General features: G+C 39.8%; 1 protein-coding gene across 1 annotated transcript; it reads left to right on the top strand.

Annotated features, from left to right (window-relative positions):
* Positions 1-1,191: 1,191 nt before the first annotated feature.
* Positions 1,192-26,090, top strand: PSKH2 (protein serine kinase H2). The gene is given in 8 exon segments (XM_024731735.1): positions 1,192-1,312; positions 1,763-1,835; positions 5,698-6,034; positions 6,036-6,135; positions 6,138-6,256; positions 6,259-6,366; positions 25,795-25,825; positions 25,828-26,090. Coding segments are annotated over 8 exon segments (1,152 nt in total).
* Positions 26,091-27,947: the final 1,857 nt, after the last annotated feature.

A 27,947-nucleotide genomic window follows, 5' to 3' on the forward strand; every position in this document is an offset into this window, starting at 1 on the left:
GGCATTTGGGTGGGTCTGTGAATTTACTGTTTAGGTGCCCAGTTTTGCCATTTATGGGCAATAGCACTGAATATGGTTATGATTCTTTGATTTAAATTTTAATGACTTTTACATTTGAATGTCTCAAACAATATTTTCAAATTGTGGTTTACAGACCACTTTACACTGGTTTGTTAAAAATGCAACTTCTTGGTCTTTTTCCCAGGCTCAATGAATCTAAAATTTTGGGAATAGTGTTCTGGCTCTGTTAAGCCAAACTAAACATTAAACAAAATTAGAAAGGATACGACCATTGAAACAGCACTAGACTGGGAGACTTGGCCCTCACTTCTGGCTCCTCAACCTCTGAGGGGTACCTGATCTTGACGTGCCTGGCTGGTTTTGACTGAATTTCACTCCCCACACATCAATTATATAAAATTTATCAATGTAAATTATACATAATCAATATATTGATACCTGACCAATACATAAAATATCATTTACTAAAACGATATGTATAACATATACTCATGTATAAATAATTATGAACACAAGGATGAACTAGATAAAATAGATGATATATCATATAATAATTACAATTAATAATTAATATTATACATAATTAATACTATTTTTTTCCCCACAGATTTTACCCTTGTATTTGCAAAGTGTATTGGGATGGGTTTCTGTCTCAGATGCATCACTCAGAGGGTGAGGCTCATGTCTCTTACAGATGTAGGAGTTAGTGGAGTGCCAGACACAGACTAGTGTGCTCAATTAATGCAGTAGAGGACAGTGATATTTTATACTTTAAATATTATAAGCTCTTAGAGCTTAAAAATATTATATTTAATGTTCATATCATCTGGATATGAGTGTGCTCTGCCTTGGAGACATAAAAGTCCTTTAGAAGGAAGATCTCCTTTATAAACTATTTAACTTTACATGTTCACGTCCTCATTTCACAGATGAGAAAACTGAGCCCTTGAGAATTAGGCCCAGGCTCCTGACTTCTCGCCCACTTTGTTTTTACCAGTCAAGCTCTACTATGGATGAGTGGTTAGTGCGGATCAAGGCGGCCGGACTGTAGGCCGGGCCTTCTTTCTAACGAGGGCCCCTGCGCCGGGGGCTCAGTTCTGCCCCCTCGGCTAGCCGGGGATAAGTGGGCGCCGGCACCGGGAGCCTCGGGCCCCGCTCCCTGCCGTGGCCATGGGTTGTGGCGCCAGCCGGCCCGGGTCGAGCGGGAGAGTCAAGGCCAAGGCCGCCCCGGAGTCTCTAAGGATGCAGGTGGCCCGCCTCCGCGCCAAGTTCGACCCCGGGTCCTCCCCAGGTAAAGCGGGACGTGAACCGCAGGCGGAGGGGCTGGGCTGAGCAAGGTGAACCGCTGACCGAGGCGCCCTTAGAGTTCCCCCCGACTTGACCCGACCTTACGCTTCTTTCTGATCAAAGGCCTCAGACCTCCCTAAATCGTCTCTGCCCTTTGAGATGTAAATCTTTTACAACCCAGGAATGTCTTTCTCAAGGACCTGGGCGCCAACCTTTTGAAATGTAATCAAAGAAAGATCGAGGCTCTATCTACCAGTGTCTTTGGGAGGGTAGGAATCTCACTTCCATGACACCCCTTCCTCCCCTAATGCCCTTGAGCAATTTCCTACAAGTTCACTCCAGCCTTACAACTCTCTTGCCTTGTGTTTCAACAGTTGAGTTCAGTCTCTCCCATCGCAGTAATTTTGACCCTTCTTGCAATAGTCTGGAATAAAGTCTTCCTTGATGTTTTTAGCAAGTGTCCAGTGCAATTTCTCTTTGAAAGAGGGGCGAAGTGCAGAAGATAGGGAAAGTTCAAGACTGAAGAAGTAGGGACTTCCCTGGTGACGCAGTGGTTAAGAATCCGCCTGCCAATACAGGGGACACGGGTTCGAGCCCTCGTCCGGGAAGATCCCACATGCCACGGAGCAACTAAGCCCGTTCGCCACAACTACTGAGCCTGTGCTCTAGAGCTCGCGAGCCACAACTACTGAAGCCCACGCACCCAGAGCCCATGCTCTGCAACAAGAGAAGCCACCGCAATGAGAAGCCCGCGCACCGCAACAAAGAGTAGCCCCCACTTGCTGAAACTAGAGAAAGCCCGCACACAGCAATGAAGACCCAATGCAGCCAAAGATAAAAATGCAGCCAAAAAAAAAAAAGACTGAAGAAGTAGGAGCCGCAGGGAGGAGAGGGAGAGAATCCCTGACCTCAGAGCCCTGGGGGGACTTGCAATACATACACTGGAGCTGGGGTGTGTGAAGGATCTTCTGTTACGTTCTAGAAAAGGAGATCATAATTAGTGGTAATAGAAACAGGGCTTTGAATCAACCAGACTTGAGATCCACTCCTGTCTTTTCTATTGTGTGTCATTGGGAATGTTCCTTAGCCTTTTTCCTTCCTCAATTTCCACCTCTGTAAAATGGGAATAATAATAATAGCTGCCTCGTAAGAATGCTGTGAGGATGATTAAGTAATATATGTAAACGATGCTGCACAGTGCATGGTGCAGGTCCTCATGTAGATACTGTTATTGTCTTCATAAGATGACCATGTAAGAAATGAACAAGGAAGTCTGGCCGGTTGGTTGGCCTGAGAAAGAATTTCCTCAGGGTGCCCCACGTTGGCCAGGTGGAGGAAGGACATCATGGAATCCCCTCCACTCTGCAGCGTTTGGTTGGACACAGTAGTAGGTGGCTTGACTGGATTCTCAGGGACACTTCTAGTCCTAGGATTATACGCTCACCTCATCACAGTGTTCTGACCAGAGTCTATGCAGAGCCATTTCCTGGCATCCTTGGGAAATTCTGGTACAAGGATGACTTGAGGATTAGTCTAGTATCTGCTAAGCTTAGAGAAGAACAAAGTTGGCTGATGCAACTGAACTTGAATCAGAGGGGATATGGGGTCTTGTCAAGACTGAATTGATTGGGTGGCATCTCTGGTCATCTGTGGCCAGGGGGTCTGGTCTAGTCTTTATCCACCCTCATAACCTCCACCTCCAGGTTAGTCCCAGGCCCTTAGATTATGACAAAGTCATAGAAGTAGAGGATCTCAATATTGGAAAGCTTTAGAGACTAACTAAAGGCTCTTCCTTAACCAATGAGGAATTGAGCCCCAAAAGATTAAGTGACTTATCCAAGTTGGTGACAGAAATGGGTCTAGAACACAGTTGTCTTTCCTCTCCATTGTGAGCCCAAATGATAGATGATAGAATTTAAGTCTGACTATATTCACTTTCTTCTTGGGAGTTCATTACAATAGCTTCTGTCAAACCGGTTGCGATACTATTATTGTTTCCATGTTTCATTTTTTTTATCATGTTCAGTTTGTGGCAGCTGAGGTCAAAGTAATAATTTTGTTTCTTATAATCTCTGGGATGACGTAAAATTGCATGACCTACAAACCTGACTTTGAGGCTGCTTTGTGAGAGGGTGGGAGTGGAGGGTGGAAATGGAGGAGGTGGGTTGGCCTTGTAGATGCATCCTCCCATGCCTGATTCCATTCTTAATGTTTTCAAAATAAGGCGATAATTTGGAAATAATATTCATTCAGTGAATTGTTCTCTCATTCAACATTTATTGCTGTCCCCTCTGTGCCAGGCGCTACACAAGATATAGTCACCCAAGTCATAAAGATAGTCACCATTGTCATAAAAATTGTCACCATCCTCTTAAAAATAGTCACCATCCATGGCCATCAAGGGTTCACAAGCAAGGCCACAGCTTCAGGCTTTTGTTGTGGGATGTTTGTTATCTGAAAGCATTTATTTGCACTATAAATTTTGGCTTAAAGCTTACTGTTTCTTCCAATGCCAAATTACTGACATTTTTTTAAGCATTTGGTTTATGAAGGCTTGTAACAGTGTTGAATAACACTCCTTTTATTTGAGTGAGAGTGTAGTTCCTCAGAAATGGTAATTCGTCTGATAGCTGATGATTAATCCCATGAGCAAATGAATTTTCCTGCGGTTTTGAGGGCATAGTCATAAATTAGTATTTGCAAAGTGCTCTCATCCACATTAGAGGTAATGTGTTGGTCTGCAAAGCAACAGAATTTGAAATGCCTGTGATTATCTTCAAAATCACACTGGGAGTGCATGTGAATAAAAAAAGCAGAGTTGGAAAGAGAAGAGGGGACAGAATCCATTTAAGATTACTAAATTGCTATCTGTTTTGATAAGGCAATTGGCCAGAAAATTAAATGCACCATATAGAACAAAGCTATTTTCTGTAAGCTGGTACAGCCAAATGCCATTTTTATTCAGTAAACACAGGAATATAAGGAATAAGTAAGTAGACAAATGAAAAAAACTACAGGAAGAATAAACTCAGCAATAAGAAGTAAGGCTGTTTAAAGTACAGACTGATATTTGCATTTGAATCTTTGGTATTCAGTATGTGACTTAAAGAATTACCTTCTCCCTGTGTCCTCCTTGAGTACATGCCATTCACTTGCATTCTTACCTGGGAGAAGTTTTAGTAAAGTGGGAAAAGCACCAAATTATGATGCAAGTAAGGAGACCTGGGTTCTGATCCTCACTCCACAAATTAAACAACCAATCAGCTAACCTGATCTTCAAATGTCTTCATTTGTAAAATGAGGTGTTGGATTAAATCATTCTCTAATATTCTTTCCAGCTTAAAATCATGATTCTAAGTCAAGCACTTTCTCAACATTTCTTAAATAAAGATAGAAGGTTAAATTTTGATAGGATTCTTAAATTTACATAGACATTAACACAGGTAACTAAAGTTTAAGATCCCTAGCCTTTGAAATCCTAGCTGACTTCCTGGTCTTTCTGAGAGATGATTACTTTACACATTACTGACATACATCCCAGGTTAAAATTTTGTTGGCTGTGTAAAATTGCAAGCACAGTTGCGTCAGGTAGGGGGATCTATTGAGAGCTGCTGGCTGCAAGGGGGTCCTGACACCATCGCCACCTGTCTTCTGAAAGCTGCACTTATAATAGCGCAACCATGCTGACTTTCGCAATGGTACATCTACTGAGGGGCGATTTGGGGTGATACCTTGGGTGAGATACGAGTTATGCCTGGGACTGAGAGCTCACAGTCTAGCAACGTGAGGAAGCCTACTCTTTGTACCCTGTCTCCTGATATGGTTTCCTCCATCTTTGGAGAAGTTATAAATAGGACTAATCTTCTTTTTTATTCTCTCCACCTGGTTTGGTGGTTGCTGTTGCAGAATGATAAAAACAAGAGTTGGAGGGAGGAAAGAAAATGGTAGATGGAGGCCCCAAAATTCTTCAAGGAAATTTTGGAGAAATGCATTTGAAGGAATTGGATTTAAATACCATCTATTGCAACTATCAATACAATCTGTGTGGCCTTGGGAAATCACTTAACTTTTTAATATCACCCAGCAGGAATTTTATAGGATAAGATTTTAAAAAATATATAATTCCTGGCACATAATAAATGTGTAATAAATGGTAGCTATTGTTATTAAGATTATTTGTCTTTCTACTAACTAATTACTTTTATATCACTTGCCTCCATTTCAAAAGAGGATTTGGGGTAACTTTCAAAAATAATGAACACAGATATGCAAGGAAATTGGATGGGGGGAATATAAAGCTCGAAAGGATGATATAAAGCATCTAATTAAATAATTTTAAAAATCATCACTTCAGAGGGTAACAGATTTATTTGGTCTTTCTTCCAACAGATATGATATCAAGGCTCTTATCAGGACAGGCAGTTTCAGCAAGTTTGTCAGAATGGAGCAGAAGACCACCAAGAAACCTTTTGCAATAAAAGTGATGGAAACCAGAATGAGAGAAGGCAGAGAGGCGTGTGAATCTGAGTTCTCCATCCTGTGGTGGGTTAGCTATCATTACATCGTCCAGCTCCTGGAGATCTTTGAGACCCAAGATCAAGTTTACATGGTGATGGAGTTGGCTACAGGAGGGGAATTCTTTGATGGACTCATCTCTCAGGGATACTTTACAGAGCAGGATGCTATCAGAATCCTCCACATGGCTGGTGATGGCATGAGGTATTTGCAACGCATTGAAAATAACTCACAGGGACCTAAAGCCCGAAAATCTCTTATGTCATCACCCAGGTGCAGAGTCAAAAATTTTTATCACAGATTTTGGGTTGGCAACACTGGGAACAAAAGTGGTGACTGTACAGTAAGGATGCTCTGTGGGATCCCAGAGTAAATAGCCTCCGAGATTTTGCTAAGGAAACCTTACACCAGTGCAGTTGACATGTGGGCTTTTAAGGCCTAATCACATATGTTTTACTTCATAGATTCCTGCCTTTTGATGGTGAAAGCCATATGAGAATTTACAGGACGATTCTGAAAGGCAAATATAATTACAGAGGAGATGTAAGCGCTCACTTTCTTTCTATTGACTTGGTCTTGAATAGAGTTTCTCAACATTAGCGCTATTGCCGTTTAGGGCTAGATGATTCTTTATTGGGGTTGGGGTGGGAAGAGGTGATGGGGTGGGACTGTCCTGTGCATTGTAGGATGTTTAACAGCATCCCTGGCCTCTACCAACTAGGTACAAGTAGGTACACTACTAGCAGATACTGGTAGATACTGATTTCTAGTAGCTACACTAGATACACACCTTCCCCCAGTTGTGACAATCAAAATTGTCTCCAGACACTGTTTTTTTTTAAAGAACTATTTTTATTTTTATTTTATTTTTTGGCTGCATTGGGTGTTTGTTGCTGCGCATGGGCTTTTCTCTGGTTGCAGCGAGTGGGGGCTACTCTTCGTTGTGGTGCACGGGTTTCTCATCACAGTGGCTTCTCTTGTTGCCAAGCATGGGCTCTAGGCACGCGGGCTTCAGTAGTTGTTGTGGCTCATGGGCTCTAGAGTGCAGGGTCAGTAGTTGTGGCGCACAGGCTTATTTGCTGGGAACTTCCTGGACCAGAGCTCGAACTGCATTGGCAGGCGGATTCTTCACCACTGCGCCACCAGGGAAGCCCTGTCTCCAGACATTGTTAAATGTCCCCAAGGGGGCAAAATCACCCCTGGCTGAGAGCCCCTGGTCTCAAGGTAGCAAGAGCCTCAATTACTGAGTTGTCTGTGGTTAGCCCATGACATTGACAATCAAGTAGATGAGTGAGTTTGCTGTTGTTTCTCCAATCATCACGCAGAGCCTGAGCCAGCTGAGTGGATTAATGTGTACTCAGAGGCTCAGCATGCTGCTTGGGTGTTTGATGAGAGATTTTCTGCCTTGATTCTAGATGATCCACACGCTTTTTGAGATGTAGTGTTTCCTCAGTGAAATGTTTAACTTCACAGTTTGTGTACAATATTTATCCATTGTTTAAACTTGGAACTCCCAGTGTTTACGAATGTGTTAACTTTTTTGTTTTGTTTAAGGAAGGAAAGTTACCAATAATTCTCTGTGGGAAGCCTGACAAAATAGGAAATTCACTTCCTGTTGAGCAAATTTATTTTATGTTTAACTATAAAAGGGCTTTTTTTCCCACATAAAGAAAAGTATGGATAGTTTGATTTTACCTACTTAAAGTGACATCTATATGTATAACATCTTAAGCAAAATTGAAAGCTAAATAACAAATTGAAAAATAATATTGTCTATACTCTGACAGATTTAATATCTTTTTCTTTTTTTTTTTTTTTTTTGGTACGCGGGCCTCTCACTGCAGTGGCCTCTCCCGTTGCAGAGCACAGGCTCTGGATGCGCAGGCTCAGCGACCATGGCTCACGGGCCCAGCCGCTCCGTGGCATGTGGGATCCTCCCGGACCGGGGCACGAACCCACGTCCACCGCATCAGCAGGCGGACTCTCAACCACTGCGCCACCAGGGAAGCCCCAAGATTTAATATCTTATAGTATTTGTATATATTTTTTAAAAAACTGATACAAATTGACAATTGAGAACTGAGAATTACATAGGGAGATAGGAAAGGATGGGAAGAATTCACAGACAATGTAAACCACTGATTTAAAAGCTTGAAAAAAATGTCTAGCTTCACTAATGACCAAAGAAATGCAAATGAAGACAACAATATCTTTTCTTTGTCTTTCAAACTGATAAAGATAAAAAAAAAACACTCAACTTAATTCTACTCATTGCTGCTAAGAATACTAAGAGATTAGCCCTGTTATTCACTACTGGTAGAGGATAAATTGTTGTAGATTTCTTGGAAAGTAGTTTGGAAAGATACATCTAGAACTTTTAAAAGTTTACGTATTTTGATCTACTAATTCCACTTTTAAGAATCTAAGGAAATAATCTGAGATGCAGCAAGGATTTCAGTGTCAAGAGGCTCATCTGGGCTATACTACAAAAGTGGACAATTGAAAGGAGCGCTAAGAGAATGTTTGAATAAATTATTGAACATTCATATGGTAGTCCCTAAATTATTCATGTTTAAAAATTATAAGGGTATTGGAAAATATTTCCAATATACTGCCAAATTAAAACAAACAAACAAACAGAATACAAATTGTGTACACGGTATTAACACAAATCATGTGGGAAAATGTATGCATAGGAAAAAGTCTTTGAGGAAATACAGTGTAATGCAGTATAATGTTAACAGAGCTTATCTCCCGGTTTACGGATTATGTACCATTTTAGTTTTCCTCTTTATAGTTTGAGTATATCTGTATTTCTGTTTTGGTTTTGTTTACAAAGAACATATATTTCTGTTTTGGTTATCTGTTGCTGAATAACAAACCTTCCCTAAACCTAATGCCTTAAAATAACAACCATTTTATCATGACTCATGATTCTGTGGGTTGACAGGGCTCAGATTGGTGACACTTCTGCTTCACATGATGTTGCAGTCATCTGGTTCTTGACTGCGATGGAGTAGCCTTGATGACCCCTCAAATGGCTGACCTCTTGGTGGGAAAGCTGGATTAACTAGGTCACTGGGACCACTCCGCCTTTTTCTCTCTCCTCTCTCTGTACATCTCAGGGCCCTTTTCTCTTCATGGGGTTTCTCCATGTGCTCTCTTCAGCAGGGCAGTCAGACGTTTTACATGGCGGTTTAAGCTTTCCAAAAGGCAGTATTCCAAGAGGGAGACAAGAAGTCGCCAGTCCTCTTCAAGGCTGGGCTTGGAAATGGCACAGCATCCCTTTTGCCTCATTCTATTGGCTACTGTGAGTGCTAGATCAACCCAGATTCCACGTGCAAGGAGACCACATAAAGTGTGGCTCCAGGGGGCCTGGTCCATTGGGGCCACATTTGGACTAGATATCACAACGCCTTTTTTAATGTGCAAAAATAATAAACAATTATTCTATTAAGAGGTCCTTTTGTCAGGTTTAATTCAGAGGGTTTCTAACATCAGGTTCCTCAGAAGGCAGCCCTGAGAAGAGGGTTCATGTACAAGTAATTTATTAAGGATAGACTCCCATGGACACAGGTGAGGGAGTGAGGGAACCAGGATGGATAGGGGAGGAGGCCAAGGCCATGGAGGTGAGCCTCATCCCACAGCGTTTTTCCATCCTGAGGCAGGTGAGCTGGGTCTTCACTCCCACCCCTCTCTGCTGACCCGTGGGGTGGTGGTGATAAGAATGCTGTGGCAAATACTCACTGCTCTCTGGGATCAAGACAGAATGACCCCCGAAGCCCAAGGGTGATGATGAAAAAGATCGAGGTGCTGCGTTTCAAAAGCAAAACACTCCAAAAGAGAAGAGTATACGCACATACTGAAAAGAGGGGCTCAGCGGCAGGATGGAGCACTGATATCTCCATGACGTCATGCTCTGTCTCTTGAGGAAATGCCTGTCTGTAGCCCCAGAGTACTGAAAGCACATACCACAGAGCAGAAGTGCAACTGCTTTTAATAACTTATTGGATTTATATTCCCTTGGCCTTCTTCCCCATGCTTGTCAGCCACACATGTCTACATATTAACATTTTCTTTTAATATTACCAAGTGTCTTAGTCATCTTGAGCTGCCATAACAAAATGCTACAGACTGGGTGGCTTAAACAACAGAAATTTGTTTCTCACAGGTCTAGAGTCTAGGAAGTCCAAGATCGAGATGCCAGCAAGGTAGGTTTCATTCTGAGGCCTCTTCTCTTGGCTCACAGGCAGCTGCCATCTCACTGTGTGCTCATTTGACCTCTTCTTTGTGTGCATACAGAGAAAGAGAGAATGAACTCTCTGGTGTTTTTTTCTTATGAGGACACTAATCCTATCAGATCAGGGCCCCACCATAATGACCTCATTTAACCATAATTACTTCCTTAGAAATTTCATCTCCAAATACAGCCACACTAGGGGTTAGGACTTCTATATATGAATTTCGGAGGGACACAAACATTCATTCCATGACACCAAGGAAACATATGTCGATAGACTCAGATAAGGGTATCATCATGTTTTTTCTGTCATAATATTGTTGTCTATACCTATCAAGAAGTCCAGTAATTTCTAAATGCACCAATTTTATTTAAAAACCAGGGTGACCATCAAGTCTGGAAGCATAGGTGTGATAGACAGAATAATGCCACCACCCTCCTCCCACACACCCAGCAAAGATGTCCACATCTTAATACTCAGAATCTGTGGCTATATTAGTTTACAGGTCTTTATACTAGTTTACAAAAGGAAATTTGCAGACATGATTAAATTAAGGGTTTTGAGATGAGGAGATTATCTTGGATTATCTGGGTGGGCCCAATGTGATCATAAGCGTCTTTATATGTAACAGGGAGGAAGAAGGGTCAAAGTTAGAGGACATGTGAAGACAGAAAGATAGGTTGGATTAATGTGTTTTGAGGATGGAGGAAGGGGTCACAACGAGCCAAGAAATGTGGATGGTCTCTAGAAGCAGGAAAAGGCAGGGAACAGATTCTCCCCTAGAACGTCTGAAAGGAACACAGCTTTGCTGACACCTTGCTTTTAGTCCATCTCTAAGAGGAACACGGCTCTGCTGACACCTTGATTTTAGTCCCTAAGATCCATTTCAGACTTTTGACCTGCAAAGCTATAAGATGATAAATTTGCATTGTCTTTTTAAAAAGTCCTGTTGTCTATAACTGAAATTCCAGGTGTGACACATTGTGTGAACCACTTCTTAGCTCTAGAAGTCAGATGGAAGAGTGAAATAAATAGCATCAGAACATCCAGAGATCTCTTATGGTAAAGAAGAGAGACATGTTTAATATAAATAGCTGATACTTTACTAGACACCTGGCAGATCTGTACTCTAGTCTCGCCCATGTCTAGGCAAAAAATTAGCTATAATGTTAATGTTTAATTTTTCTTGATTTTAGTGTGAAATACATTCCTTTTCATGAAGCTTTTAGGACCATTCCACTGTTGTTCTTTCCTTTTCTGAATACTGTTTAGGATTACCATAAATTTTTTTTGTTTTGACATTTAATCTATGTGTCATCTTTCTAAGATATTGTAGGCTCCTTGAAGGCTGGGATTCTGTCATGTTTTTCTAACCGTCTCCAATATGATATCACAAAGAGGTAAGCATAGACATCGCATTTCTTAAAACTAAATTACTTTTAAAAATTGAGATTCTGATTTATACCTACATGAGTAAATGGATCTCAACCATCATTGCATTGAGCATAGAATACAAATTTTAATTTATGGTATGGTAGGCTATTAGATAACTCATATTTTTAGTTGCTGAATTAATTAGGTACATTCTGGAATATTCAGGTGGTTTAAAGGCTGCATTTATTTTACTGGGTTTTGCAGGATAGAGGTGGCGGTTCCCCATTCCAGGTGCTCCTGGCAATGCCTGAGGAGCAACCAGGGTAACAAAACACAGCACATGGTGGAAAGAGGTGGAAGAGAGCAGAGTTCTTCCCCACTATGTGAGGGAGACCTTTGCTTATCTACTTGGTCACCAATGCCATCACAATGGATTTCAGCATGGTGGCAGGGCTTGTGCTGGAGTCTCATCCATAATTCTCCTGGAGACCATTTGACGCATGCTTGTGTGTCTCCACCCCTTCCTTCTTCCTGGCTAGGCTTTCTTCATGTCAGGAATCAAGCTCAGCTTGGGGAATACCCACATGAAAAATGCTCGGTGTCCCTGCTCTTAGGGATCTAGTGCTCTTGTCTGACAGTCCACGTATTACTATGTATCTCTTCAAATATGAAGGCTGTGATACACATAGGAAAAACGGCTCAAAGTCCATGGAGCAAGGGAAGAGAGCCTCTCACAGTGTAGGAAAGCTGGGTCAGATTTCCTGGAGAAGGGGACATTTGTGCTGTGACTTGGTGGAAGAGTAGGAGTTTCTGAATGGGAGATGAGCACATTCTAAGTAGACAGAACAACATATGCAAAAGCACAGGAAACAGAATAAGTTGACTAGTAAAAATTAAGACTTTTAGAGCATTTGTGTGCATGTGAATGCATATTTATATGAGTCTTTTGTAAAGTAGCATAGTGTAAATGTTAAGAGCACAGTCTGGAGCGATACTGGCTGCCCTTCACTCCCAGCTGTGCCATTTACTAACTGTGTAACTCTGGGCTTGCTTCTTAATTTCTCTGTATCTCAGTTTCTTCATTTGTAAAACAGAAATAATGACAGTATCTGCCTAACAGGGTTGTTGTGAAGATCAAATGAGCTAATAGATGTAAAGTGCTTAGAATAGATTTATATGTTAGTACATATGTAGTCAGTGCTATATATGTGTTGGCTATTTCTGTTATTATTACTATTAATAAGGGAAATATTGGGAATGAAAGTTTGAATTTTACTTAAGCAATATATATATATATATATATATATATAGAGAGAGAGAGAGAGAGAGAGAGAGAGAGAGAGAATATATAGTTATCAATTGTACCTGTCTCACCTTTTAAATGGAATAGTGAGAAACGTGTGGTGTTAGATTTTTAATATTGATGATAAATCAATTACACATTCTTGCCAATTAGTTAAGAAACACATATTTTGCCTAATTATCTCCACTATATCACAGTAATCTTTTTTTGGTGTGAAGTAAATTGATAATAAAGTGAGTCATAACCATATTAGCTAGCTGACAAGGATAAACACTGGTATTAAAAAGATATATATATATATATTTTTTTTAATAAAATTATTTTATTTATTTATTTGTTTTTGGCTGCGTTGGATCTTTGTTGCTGTGCGCGGGCTTTCTCTAGTTGTGGTGAGTGGGGGCTACTCTTCATTGTGGTGTGCGGGTTTCTCATTGCCGTGGCTTCTCTTGTTGCCGAATACGGGCTCCAGGCACATGGGCTTCAGTTGTTGTGGCTTGCGGGCTCTAGAGCACAGGCTCAGTAGTTGTGGTGCATGGGCTTAGCTACTCCGCGGCATGTGGGATCTTCCCGGACCAGGGCTCGAAGCTGTGTTCTGTGAATTGGCAGGCAGATTCTTAACCACTGCACCACCAGGGAAGCCCTAAAAAGATATTTTAAAAATAACCCACATGGACGTTAATAGAAAGTGGTGCCCATCTGCTTAGATTCACCTATGATTGATGTACTGTTAGGAAGAAATTTACTGATATGTTCCCTTGGAAGGAACAGATCTGATGGATTATGCTCACCAGCCATGACCCCAGTTTCTTTCTATTTCCTTATCTCCACTAGTTTCTCACATTTTTTTCTTTACTATATTTCTCCTCTACTCAGGTTATTAAGTAGGAAAAAAAGGAGAGGCGAGCAGAAGATTTGGTCCTTTAACTCCCGTTCATTCTCTTTCCATCCTGACCAGAATGCCAATAATGAACATTACACTATATCTCAGGCCATAATTCTTGTAATTTGGTTCCTATTCCTGTGTTTTAGTTCCTAAGTACTTCTGCTCACAAAAAAGTGGTGCTTAATATTTCTTTAATGATATTTTTACTTTAAAAGTTGTTTTACAGAAAATAATTTAAAGATTATAAATCTTTCAAATTGGATTTCATTTTCTGCTTGTCACTTTCTTCATCTCTTCTTTGACTCACCTTAAATTGAATGTATGTATATCTTCTTTTAAACTCCATCACCAATAGTGAGTGTTTGTAAGAATTAAAACATAGAGAAGCTTCAAGATGGTGGAAGAGTAAGACGCGGAGATCACCTTCCTCCCTACAAATTTATCAGAAATACATCTACATGTGGAACAACTCCTACAGAACACCTACTGAACGCTGGCAGAAGACTTAGACCTCCCAAAAGGCAAGAAACTCCCCACGTACCTGGGTAGGGCAAAAGTAAAAATGAAAAAACAGAGACAAAAGAACAGGGACGGGACCTGCACCAGTTAGAGGGAGCCGTGAAGGAGGAAAGGTTTCCACACACTAGGAAGCCCCTTCACGGGCGGAGACTGCTGGTGGCGGAGGGGGGAAGCTCCAGAGCCATGGAGGAAAGTGCAGCAACAGGGGTGCGGAGGGCAAAGCGGAGAGATTCCCGCACAGAGGAGCTGTGCCGACCAGCACACCTTCCTCCCTACAAATTTATCAGAAATACATCTACATGTGGAACAACTCCTACAGAACACCTACTGAACGCTGGCAGAAGACTTAGACCTCCCAAAAGGCAAGAAACTCCCCACGTACCTGGGTAGGGCAAAAGTAAAAATGAAAAAACAGAGACAAAAGAACAGGGACGGGACCTGCACCAGTTAGAGGGAGCCGTGAAGGAGGAAAGGTTTCCACACACTAGGAAGCCCCTTCACGGGCGGAGACTGCTGGTGGCGGAGGGGGGAAGCTCCAGAGCCATGGAGGAAAGTGCAGCAACAGGGGTGCGGAGGGCAAAGCGGAGAGATTCCCGCACAGAGGAGCTGTGCCGACCAGCACTCACCAGCCCGAGACGCTTGTCTGCTCACCCGCCGGGGCGGGCGGGGCTGTGAGCTGAGGCTCTGGCTTCCGTCAGATCCCAGGCAGAGGACTGGGGTTGGCGGCATGAGCACAGCCTGAGGGGGCTAGTAAGTCACAGCTAGCCCGGAGGGAGTCCGGGGAAAAGTCTGGACTGGTCGAAGAGGCAAGAGACTTTTTCTTCCCTCTTTTGTTTCCGGGTTTGCGAGGAGAGGGGATTAAGAGCACCGCTTAAAGGAGCTCCAGCGACGGGCGTGAGCTGCGGCTATCAGTGCGGACCCCAGAGACGGGCATGGGAAGCTAAGGCTGCTGCTGCCACCACCAAGAAGCCTGTGTGCGAGCACAGGTCACTATCCACACCACCACTCCTGGGAGCCTGTGCAGCCCCCCACTGCCAGGGTCCCGTGATCCAGGGACAACTTCCCCGGTAGAACGCACGGCACGCCTCAGGCTGGTGCAATGTCACGCCGGCCTCTGCTGCCACAGGCTCACCCTGCATCCGTACCCCTCCCTCCCCCGGCCTGAGTGAGCCAGAGCCCCCAAATCAGCTGCTCCTTTAACCCCGTCCTGTCTGAGAGAAGAACAGACACCCTCAGGCGACCTACACGCAGAGGCGGGGCTAAATCCAAAGCTGAAACCCAGGAGCTATGTGAACAAACAGGAGAAAGGGAAATTTCTCCCAGCAGCCTCAGGAGCAGCGGATGAAATCTCCACAATCAACTTGTACCCTGCATCTGTGGAACACCTGAATAGACAATGAATCATCCCAAATTTAGGAGGTGGACTTTGGGAGCAACGAGATATATATATATATTCCCTTTTTCTCTTTTTGTGAGTGTGTATGTGTATGCTTCTGTGTGTGATTTTGTCATAATAGCTTTGCTTTTACCATTTGTCCTAGGGTTCTGTCTGCCCATTTTTTTTTAATTCCTTAAAAAAATCTTTTTTTCCTTAATAATTTTTTTATTTTAATAACTTTATTTTATTTTACTTTACTTTATTTTATTTTACCTTCTTTCTTTCTTTCTCTTTTTTCTCGCTTTTATTCTGAGCCATGTGGAGGACAGGCTCTTGGTGCTCCAGCCAGGCGTCAGGGCTGTGCCACTGAGGTGGGAGAGGCAAGTTCAGGACACTGGTCCACAAGAGACCTCCCAGCTCCATGTAATATCAAACGGCGAAAATCTCCCAGAGTTCTCTATCTCAGTGCCAAGACCCAGCTCCACTCAAAGACCAGCAAGCTACAGTGCAGGACACCCCATGCCAAACAACTAGCAAGACAGGAACACAACCCCATCCATTAGCACAGAGGCTGCCTAAAATCATAATAAGGCCCAGACAACCCAAAACACACCACCAGATGTAGACCAGCCCACCAGAAAGACAATATTGAGCTTCATCCACCAGAACACAGGCACTAGTCCCCTGCACCAGGAAGCCTGCACAACCCACTGACCCAGACTTAGCCACTGGGGACAGAAACCAAAAATAACAGAAACTACAAACCTGCAGTCTGTGAAATGGAGACGCCAAACACAGTAAGTTAAGAAAAATGAGAAGACAGAGAAACACACAGCAGATGAAGGAGCAAGACAAAGACCCACCAGACCTAACAAATGAAGAGGAAATAGGCAGTCTACCTGGTAAAGAATTCAGAATAATGATAGTAAAGATGATCTAAAATCTTGGAAATAGAATGGAGATAACACAAGAAATGTTTAACAAGGACCTAGAAGAACTAAAGAGCAAACAAAAAATGATGAACAACACAATAAATGAAACTAAAAATTCTCTACAAGGGAACGATAGTAGAATGACTGAGGCAGAACGGATAAGTGACATGGAAGATAAAAAAGTGGAAATAACTACTGCAGAGCAGAATAAAGCAAAAAGAATGAAAAGAATTGAGGACAGTGTCAGAGACTTCTGGGACAACATTAAATGTGCCAACATTCAAATTATAAGGGTCCTAGAAGAATAAGAGAAAAAGAAAGGGACTGAGAAAATATTTGAAGAGATTATAGTTGGAAACCTCCCTAATATGGGAAAGGAAATAGTTAATCAAGTCCAGGAAGCACAGAGAGTCCCATACAGGATAAATCCAAGGAGAAACACACCAAGACACATATTAATCAAACTATCAAAAATTAAATACAAAGAACAAATATTAAAAGTGGCAAGGGAAAAACAACAAGTAACATATAAGGGAATCCCCATAAGGTTAACAGCTGAACTTTCAGCAGAAACTCTGCAAGCCAGAAGGGTGTGGCAGGATATATTTAAAGTGATGAAAGAGAAAAACCTACAACCAAAATTACTCTACCCAGCAAGGATATCATTCAGATTTGATGGAGTAATTAAAAGATTTACAAACAAGCAAAAGCTAAGAGAATTCAGCACCACCAAACCAGCTTTACAACAAATGCTAAACAAACTTCTCTAGGCAGGAAACACAAGAGAAGGAAAAGACCTACAATAATAAACCCAAAACAACTAAGAAAATGGTAATAGGAACATACATACCGATAATTACCTTAAAAGTAAATGGTTTAAATGCTCCAACCAAAAGACATAGACTGGCTGAATGGATACAAAAACAAGACCTGTGTATATGCTGTCTACAAGAGACCCACTTCAGACCTAGAGACACATACAGATTGAAAGTGAGGGGATGGAAAAAGATATTCCATGCAAATGGAAATCAAAAGAAAGCTGGAGTAGCAATTCTCATATCAGACAAAATAGACTTTAAAACAAAGACTAATACAAGAGACAAAGAAGGACACTACATAATGATCAAGCGATCAATCCAAGAAGAATATATAACAATTGTAAATATTTATGCATGCAACATAGGAGTACCTCAATACATAAGGCAAATACTAACAGTCATAAAAGGGGAAATCAACAGTAACACAATCATAGTAGGGGACTTTAACACCCCACTTTCACCAATGGACAGATCATCCAAAATAGAAATAAGGAAACATAAGCTTTTTTTTTTTTACATCTTTATTGGAGTATAATTGCTTTACAATGGTATGTTAGTTTCTGCTTTATAACAAAGTGAATCAGTTATACATATGTTGCCATATCTTTTCCCTCTTGCGTCTCCTTCCATCCCACCCTCCCTATCCCACCCTTCCAGGCGGTCACAAAGCACCGAGCTGATCTCCCTGTGCTATGCGGCTGCTTCCCGCTAGCTATCTACCTTACATTTGTTAGTGTATATATGTCCATGCCTCTCTCTCGCTTTGTCCCAACTTACCCTTCCCCCTCCCCATATCCTCAAGTCCATTCTCTAGTAGGTCTGTGTCTTTATTCCTGTCTTACCCCTAGGTTCTTCATGACATTTTTTTCTTAAATTCCATATATATGTGTCAGCATATGGTACTTGTCTTTCTCTTTCTGACTTTCTTCACTCTGTATGACAGACTCTAGGTATATCCACCTCATTACAAATAGCTCAATTTTGGGAAACACAAGCTTTAAATGATACATTAAACAAGATGGACTTAATTGATATTTATAGGACATTCCATCCAAAAACAACAGAATACACATTCTTCTCAAGTGCTCATGGAACATTCTCCAGGATAGGTCATATCTTGGGTCACAAATCAAGCATTGGTAAATTTAAGAAAATTGAAATTGTATCAACTATCTTTTCCGACCACAACACTATGAGACTAGGTATCAATTACAGGAAAAAATCTGTAAGAAATACAAACACATGGAGGCTAAACTGCACACTATTTAATACCCAAGAGATCACTGATGAAATCAAAGAGGAAATCATAAAATACCTAGAAACAAATGACAATGAAAGCACAATGACCCAAAACCTATGGGATGCAGCAAAAGCAGTACTAAGAGGGAAGTTTATAGCTATACAAGCCTACCTTAAGAAAAAAAAAAGCATCTCAAATAAACAATCTAACCTTACACTAAAGCAATTAGAGAAAGAAGAACAAAAATACCCCAAAGTTAGCAGAAGGAAAGAAATCATAAAGATCATATCAGAAGTAAATGAAAAAGAAATGAAGGAAACGATAGCAAAGATCAATAAAACTATGATACAAATAGATGGAGAGACATACCATGTTCTTGGTTGGAAGAATCAACATTGTGAAAATGAACTTAACTACCCAAAGCAACTAAAGATTCAATGCAATCCCTATCAAACTACCACTGGCATTTTTCACACAACTAGTACAAAAAAATTCACAATTTGTATGGAAACACAAAAGACCCTGAATAGCCAAAGCAATGTTGAGAAAGAAAAACGGAATTGGAGGAATCAGGCTACCTGACTTCAGACTATACTACAACTACAGTAATCAAGACAGTATAGTACTGGCACAATAACAGAAATATAGATCAATGGAACAGGATAGAAAGCCCAGAGATAAACCCACACACATATGGTCACCTTATCTTTGATAAAGGAGGCAAGAATACGCAGTGGAGAAATGACAGCCACTTCAAGAAGTGGTGCTGGGAAAACTGGACAGCTACATGTAGAAGAATGAAATTAGAACACTCCCTAATACCATACACAGAAATAAACTCAAAATGGATTAAATACCTAAATGTAAGGCCAGACACCATCAAACTCTTAGAGGGAAACATAGGCAGAACACTCTATGACATAAATCACAGCAAGATCCTTTTTGACCCACCTCTTAGAGAAATGGAAATAAAAAGAAAAATAAACAAATGGGACTTAATGAAACTCCAAAGATTTTGCACAGCAAAGGAAACCATAAACAAGACGAAAAGACAACCCTCAGAATGGGAGAAAATATTTGCAAATGAAGCAACTGACAAAGGATTAGTCTCCAAAATTTACAAGCAGTTCAGTAACAAAAAACCAAACAATCCAATAATGGATTGGGTTAAGACCTAAATAGACATTTCTCCAAAGAAGATATACAGATTGCCAACAAACACATGAAAGAATGTTCAACATCATTAATCATTAGAAAATGCAACTCAAAACTACAATGAGATATCATTTCACACCAGTCAGAATGGCCATCATAAAAAAATGTACAAACAATAAATGCTGAAGAGGGTGTGGAGAAAACGGCACCCTCTTGCACCGTTAGTGGGAATGTAAATTTATACAGCCACTATGGAGAACTGTATGGAGATTGCTTAAAGAACTAAAAGTAGAACTACCATATGACCCAGCAATCCCACTACTGGGCATATACACTGAGAAAACCATAATTCAAAAAGAGTCATGTACCAAAATGTTCATTGCAGCTCTATTTACAATAGCCAGGACATGGAAGCAACTGAAGTGTCCATCAACAGGTGAATGGATGAAGAAGATGTGGCACATACATACAATGGAATATTACTCAGCCATAAAAAGTAACGAAACTGAGTTATTTGTAGTGAGGTGGATGGACCTAGAGACTTTCATACAGAGTGCAGTAAGTCAGAAAGAGAAAAACAAATACTGTATGCTAACACGTATATATGGAATATTAAAAAAAAAAGAAAGAAAGAAAGGAAAATGGTCAGAAGAACATAGGGGAAAGACGGGAATAAAGATTCAGACCTACTAGAGAATGCACTTGAGGATACGGGGAGGGAGAAGGGTAAGCTGGGCCAAAGTGAGAGAGTGACATGGGCATATATACACTGCCAAACATAAAATAGATAGCTAGTGGGAAGCAGCCACATAGCACAGGGAGATCAGCTCCGTGCTTTGTGACCACCTTGAGGGGTGGGATAGGGAGGGTGGGAGGGAGATGCAAGAGGGAAGAGACATGGGGACATATGTATATGTATAACTGATTCACTTTGTTATAAAGCAGAAACTAGCACACCATTGTAAAGCAATTATACTCCAATAAATATGTTAAAAAAAAAAGAATTGGAACAGTGGTTCATCTCACTTTGACTGTGTGGATGTTAGCCTTGGCATAAGGGATAGTGATTAGAGTGGAAAATACCTATTGGATTCCTTGATTATGTTGCACTTCTTGACGTTGATCTTATCAATGGAATTCATGGAGTTGAGGGGAAAAGAACTATTTGCATAAAGTTTTCATAAACTTAGAAATATCTGGATTTAATATTATATTTATATTATTTATATTATGGTTTATGAGACATAATATAGGAACTAGTTCTAAATGTATTTTATGTATGGAAGAATGGGGCAACCGATGATTTAGCATTCAAAGGCCAATTCAATTTTTTGTTATTTTTCTTATCATCCTTCTTTGAGGATAATCTCTGCCGAATCCTTTTAAAGTTTCAGCAGTTTCTTTATCAGTGAAGAACTTAAACCATCCCTCCCCCCATGTCAAGAGCCTCAAAATTATCCTATTAACTTACAAAAATATCTTCTTTATGAGCCTCATGTAGGATTAATTGGCTCCTTCTCCATTTTTTATTAGATGTCACCTATAATAACTTGTGAATGTCTATTCACTTTTTCCAGGGTTTACAAATGTCCCAACAGATAGAGCATTGTGACATAATTAGTCAAATCAGATAGAGCATTGTGACATAACTAGTCAAATCTTGACTTCGAGCAGTTTCAGCTTTGGCAAATATAAGACCTAATTTGAAGTCTAGGGAGTCTGAATATTGGGAAGAAAGAAAACCCCTTAAATATCTATGACATAAAGATGATGTACAGAATCTCCTGCTTTTTGAAATGAGGAAAAATGATTTTGCCCAGTCTACTGCTAACAAAGTTATGGAGAGTTGTCAGTACTTTGGGGCACATTTAGATAAAATTTAATTGTAAAGCTTAAGTGAAATCCTACCAAGGCCATAAGGCTAAAGTTCAAAGAAGGAAGGGAAATGCTTGTCGGAGGTTTATCACCAGGAGAAATTTTAATAAAAACTACAGTTTCTGAGGGGATTAATGTTACCTTGAGTGCTCCTATTCCAAGGATTTGAATGATAGCTTAACTATCTACCTAGAAAAATAGATGTTTGTAGTTTTATGAAAACTTATGATTAAATCCACCAGTAATTACACTTTACTTCTATAAGTTCTATATTTATCAAGTTTCAACATTAATTATAATCCTTAAATTTTTTTCTTCCAGTTTTATTGAGGTATCATTGACATACCACACTGTATAAGTTTAAGGTATACAGCATGATGATTTGACTTATATACATCATGAAATGATTTTCACAATAAATTTAGTGAACATCCATCATCTAATAGAGATACAAAATAAAAGAAAAAGAAAAAATATTTTTCCTTGTGATGAGAACTCTTAGTATTTACTCCCTTAACAGCTTTCATGTATAACACACAGCAGTACTAATTATTAAATCTTGTATATTACAACCCCAATACTTATTTATCTTGTAACTGGAAGTTTCTACCTTTTAACCACCTTCATTCAATTCCTCTTCCCCCTTACCACCTGCCTCTGGTAGCCAAAAAATCTGATCTCTTTTTCTATGAGTTTTGTTTGTTTTTGAAGTACAATTGTCCTACAACACTGTGTTAATTCCTAGTGCACAACATAGTGATTCAATATTTCTGTACATTAAAAAATGATCATCATTACAATGTTTAAAATTTAAGACATTGCATCCAAAATTTTAGGGACTACATCTATATTGCATGTGCTTGTGCTTGTGGTGTCTAGCTTTTAATAATGATTTTTAATAATGATTCTCTGTGGGAATGCCTCAAAGGAACCAAAAAATATGAAAGCTTTGACTAGTCATATGAATATTATTCATTTTTAAACTAGTTACATAGTCAGTTTTTGTATATTTGGTAACCTTCTGCACAAGCTATTACATTACCTTTATTAATCAGTGTTCATTAAAAGAAAAGAATTAACATGGGAATCTGGAATATAGGACTCTGTAGTCTCTTGCAGGGGGAGATGGGAATCTCTATGGGGACTCCTGGGGTTCCTGGGGAGGAAAGTGAAGGAGACTATAGGATACAAAGCTGTGGGCAACCCCTAGGTAAGAGAATCCTGGACAAATAATTTAATTTGAGAGCTGATGCATAAAATTAGAGGTGAAAGTAGGGTCTGGTTGTCAGAATGAGGAAGAAGGGCAGGAAAGGATGGGGTGGAGGACAGAGCCAGTGAATGGAATACTGCAGAGAAGGCCAGGGAGCACCAGGTGAAGGGGAAGCTGGAAGACTCTGCTGAACAATAAGCCAGCAAGAGCCTCACTGGGGCAGGATCCAGAGAGCCAGACTCTTTCAAAGGCCCTGCACTTGGGTCACATTAAGAGAAAAGTATTCATCAACAGATTGGAAAGCAATAAAGTACTATCATCCCCTACGTCTCTGTTTAGAGGCAAAGGAGTCAAGACATCAATAGAATATGATACCATCCTTCTAAAATTTTTTAATTCCTCCAAAGCTAATAGTGCAATTGCTAGTATTGAACTTTACTTTTATACCCTTTTTTGTTGTTGTTTTGTACAGTTTAGCTAGTTTCTATTAGAGAGGACAGAGAAATAGGCAGAAATGAACAAAGGAAGAGAGAAGAAAGTGGAGAAAGCCCCATATTGTCCACAAATATTACAATGTACTTGTAACTAATTGGATGAGCTTGGGATAAAAGAAAGTGCTGTCTTTCTTTTTACATGGTTCATTACTGCTTCACACAGAATAATTTTTTTTAAGGACTTACATTTATCATGGTAATAATAAGTGGAATTAGTCTGAGAAGTTTGGGATAATTTGCATCTTCTTGTCCTCTAAATATTGTTAGTGAGGTGTCTATAGAAGTACTGAGGAGGAAGTTACATTGTGATTTAATAGTAACCACGACAAAAGCAACAACAATCTTCCTAATATTTTATGCTTTGAAAACCATTTTTCACATACTTTATTAATTTGTTCCTAATAGGAGATATGATGATCCCCATTTTTCTGATGAGGAAACTAAGATCTTGAGCTGAGTGTGGCCAGTCAGCCTGTCTGGTCCAGACCCCCTTACCTCAATCTGCAGCTCTTTCCACATTAAGACGGGTTAACTGGCTGGCTGACAGCAGTGTCTCCCTGAGACTGTGGAGAAAAGCCAAATGGGAATTTTCAAGTCAAAGAGTGGGAGTGGCCATGTCTAAGAAGAGAAATGGTGAGGAAAGCCTCATTGGACATAACGTGGATGTGAAAGCTGCTGACAGAACTTAGTGATGTCATCAGGTGACAGTTGGTCCAGAGTAGGAATTTGATTCAACCTGTGGTGCCACAACCTGATTAGTTTGTGTCATATAACACTATTAGTTCAAAAATTTTGAGCGTGCACACTCAGTTTTTATGCATTTCTAGAATATGTACATGTATGTATATTAATCTGTTTTATACTTTATAAAACAGAGACAAAAATAAAGTTTGGATTAAGAAGATAAAAATACAGTAGAAGTCCTAAAATTTTTTTCCTTGTACCTGTTGTCTTCTAATACGTAACTTGAAACTGTCTTCTACATACCCTCTAGTTGTTCTTTGTGGCTCAGGGATTCTGTCATTTATAACCTGTGTTTGAATAATGAGCTTTGTCTGAAGAGTTCTTTTCCAGGACACTAGTTACCTTATTTTCTGCAACTGCATTTTCAATATATATTCATTTGGTCATCTTAATGAGCTCTCCATAAATCTCATTGCACATATTCTTTCCAGAAAGATTCAGTTGCTTGTCTTATAATGCTCCACTGAAGACATCTAATTTAACCTTCATTTAACTAGACATGAGCCCAGATAAATATGTCTGGATCCAGGGCCAAATAAATGTCTAGCCAAAATCAGAGGACATGCCATCATGAGTTTCAGCTACTGACATGTTTTGTCTAGAGTTGCAAGGTTTATGTTTTATTTTCCCTGTGTTTGGCAAGTGTGTTCATTTATTTCAGGAATTTTATTTTTGGGATAAACATTTCTCGTATCTCATTTATCTAAATAAACTGAAGGAAAAAAAGAAGAGTAATTCCTTTACTGATTTCTTTGATCCAGATTCTCAGAATGCTAAGAGATTGGAGGCTGTGTGGAGTTTGATTTTTCCTTCCACAAGGACAAAGCAATAGCTTGTAAGGATTCCCTTATTTTTCTTGAGATACACATATCAACCAGAAATTTCTATTTGCAATATAGCAAATATATGGTCAGTTTTCTCAATCTCTCTCCTTTCTAGATAAGGAGGGATACAAAACCATACTATTTTCCAGATACGTGTTACATGTTGATAGGTAATACAGAAAACAAGTTTGAGGAAAAACAACAGCCCTCTTGTCCCCATCCTCACAAAAGTCACTATGAATTTCTGTCATTGTACTTAAATTATGTGCAAAAGCTGTAGATTTTGCCAGAATACGTCCTCGAAACATCAAATAGCTGGTTGAACATGTCATATCTCTGCTACGGGCTGAATCCCGCTTGTAGGCAACTGACTGGGAGTCATGAGGGCCCTGTGTGCTCAAAGGAAAGGCGCTGTGAGGGATTCTTCCCCAAAGTCCTCTTTTCTCTCCAGGCAGTGGAGAGGTAGGCATCGTAAGTCCAGAGTAAGTTTTCAAAGGGAGAGAAAAGTTGATGATTTCCCAGTCCATTCCACTTTCCATTCTAACTCATTCCTGGAGTCGTAGGGGCTCTCTGACTTGACCACAATGGGGTAAATACTCACCTGATACTGGTGGAGTTCACCAACAAGAGCTGCTTCGCCTTATCCTGCTTACGTGAACAGGATGTGGAAACTTGCATCGCTGCTGGCAGCACACTGGACAGATTTCTGGAAAAGAATTCTCATTCGTTGGACAGAGAGTTTGGAAGAGAATTTTTGTGTTGGTTTTTTTTCTTTTGCTAAAGAGAGATTTTTTTTTTGTCTTTTCAAAAGTGGAATTTTAGGTTCACTACATGTTTAATGATATAAGCTCCGAATGGCTTATTTGAAGAAGTCATTTGGATTTAATAAGCATTGACCTTTGTAATTAAGAACATGATTCTGTATGTGTGTTTTTATTTTATTTATTTTATTCTATTTTATTTATTTACTTTTCTTCTTAGCCTTGGCCAACTATTTCCCACTGGGTGAAGGACTTAACAAACTACTGATTTTGGAGGCTAAACATCAAGTGTCAGCTGGGCAGGCCCTGGACCATCCCTGGGTCCTCATGACTGCAGGATCTTCCATGAAGAATCTTTAGAGGGTCATTTCCCAAAACTTCATGCGGAAGGCATCTCCCCAACCCCAGAATCCCAGATCTGCACAATCTTCTAAGTGATGTTCTTATCATAAATCAAGGCATATGTGGAGCAAGAGAAACTTAAAGGTAGAAGAATCACCACTATCTGCACTTTAGTGAGCAGATGAACTTTAAAATCACTTTATCCAATTTCAAGCCAGATACATTAACTTCATTAATAGCATTACGTCAGTAGGGACCATTTCATCATGATTAAGGCACCCTAAAGCTCCAGGGATCTGAGAGTATGTGGTTATTGTTGGATAACGGTGACTTTCACTTATAACATTTTTTGATCTATAATTTGTCCCATATTTATATAGGAAATAAATTCTCCAAAATTACTGTTGTAAACGATGACTAACATAGTAAATACTTAGTGCATTTATGTAATAGGAAAGAGTAGATAAAGAAAATCTCTTAATAATTGGTGGATTAAATAAAATATGAGATTATAGGAATAAGGGATGAATATGTGAGGGAAAGATGAATCAGAGACATAGCAGGCATTGTTAGATATGGAGAATAAATGTACTTATCCTGAAATTACTGATTTGCAGTTAAGACCAGTATATGGTGTTATTAACCCCTGGATAACACTCAGGATAGTTACAGGTGTCTGTTAATTCCATATTTAGTCTGCAAGTATTCATAGAAATTGTTAATTATGGGGCATATAAAAAAGCTTAGCAGGTAACAAGATAAAAATAAACCAGTGGGACTACCTCAAACTAAAATGTTTCTGTATAGCAAAGGAAACAACAAAACCGAAAGGCAACCCACAGAATGGAAAAGAATATTTGCAAACCATATATCTGATAAGAGGTTAATCTCCAATATAAAATGAACTTGTATAGCTCAATAGTAAAAAACAAACAAACAAACAAAAAAACAAACTAATAAACCCAATTTTTAAAATGGGCTAAGGGCTTGAATAGACATTTCTCTGAAGAAGATGTATAGATGGCCATCAGGTACATCATCAGGGAAATGCAAATCAAAACCACAGTGAGATATCACTTCACACCTGTCATTAACAAAACAAAAGACAACAAGTGTTGGCAAGGATGTGGAGAAAAGGGAATCCTTGTACACTGTTGATGAGAATGTAAATTGGTACAGCCACTATGGAAAACAATATGGCAGCTTCTCAAAAAATTAAAATAGAACTACTGTATGATCCAGCAATCTAACTTCTGGGTATTTATCCAAAAGAACTGAAGTCAGGATCTGAAAGAGAGATAAACACTCCTATGTTCATTGTGTATTGTTTACAAAAGCCAAGATGTGGAAACAACCTAAATGCCCATCTGCAGATAAATGCATAAGAAAATGTGGTGTATACATACAATGGAATACTATTCAGCCTTAGAAAAGAAGGAAATTCTGCAGTATGTGACAACATGGATGAACCTTGAGGGCATTATTCTTAACTGAATAATCCAGTCACAGAAAAATAGATACCGCATGATTCCACTTATATGAGGTATCTAAAATATTCGAATTCATAGAATCGAAGAGTGGAATGGTTAGTTGTCAGGGTCTGAGGGGAGGAGGAAATGGGGAGTCAGTAATTAATGAGTGTAAAGTTTTAGTCAAGCAAGTTTCTAGAGATCAGCTGTACAACCTTGTATCTATAGTCAACAATACGTAATATACTGTACACTTAACATTTGTTAAGAAGATAGATCTCATCTTACCACAATAAAATTAAAAAACCAAAAATGAATTTTAAGATTCTGTAGCTATCCATCAGAAGCTTACAATCTAATTGGACCATTATTCACTGGAAAATGGGATTTTACAGAATCAGACAATAGTGATATTTTTCTACTGTTAGCATCCATCACCCACCAGAGTTTACAAAGGAATATGTATGTGATCATCTTGCTTCATTCCTCTACTGTCAACTTTTTTTTGGTTAGCCCGGGTTTCTTCCAGAATCATTTAATCAAATAACTTGACGGCTCTAAA

This window comes from Neophocaena asiaeorientalis, unplaced genomic scaffold (genome assembly GCF_003031525.2).
Source record: "Neophocaena asiaeorientalis asiaeorientalis breed wild unplaced genomic scaffold, Neophocaena_asiaeorientalis_V1.1 scaffold371, whole genome shotgun sequence".
NCBI classification, from domain to species: domain Eukaryota; kingdom Metazoa; phylum Chordata; class Mammalia; order Artiodactyla; family Phocoenidae; genus Neophocaena; species Neophocaena asiaeorientalis.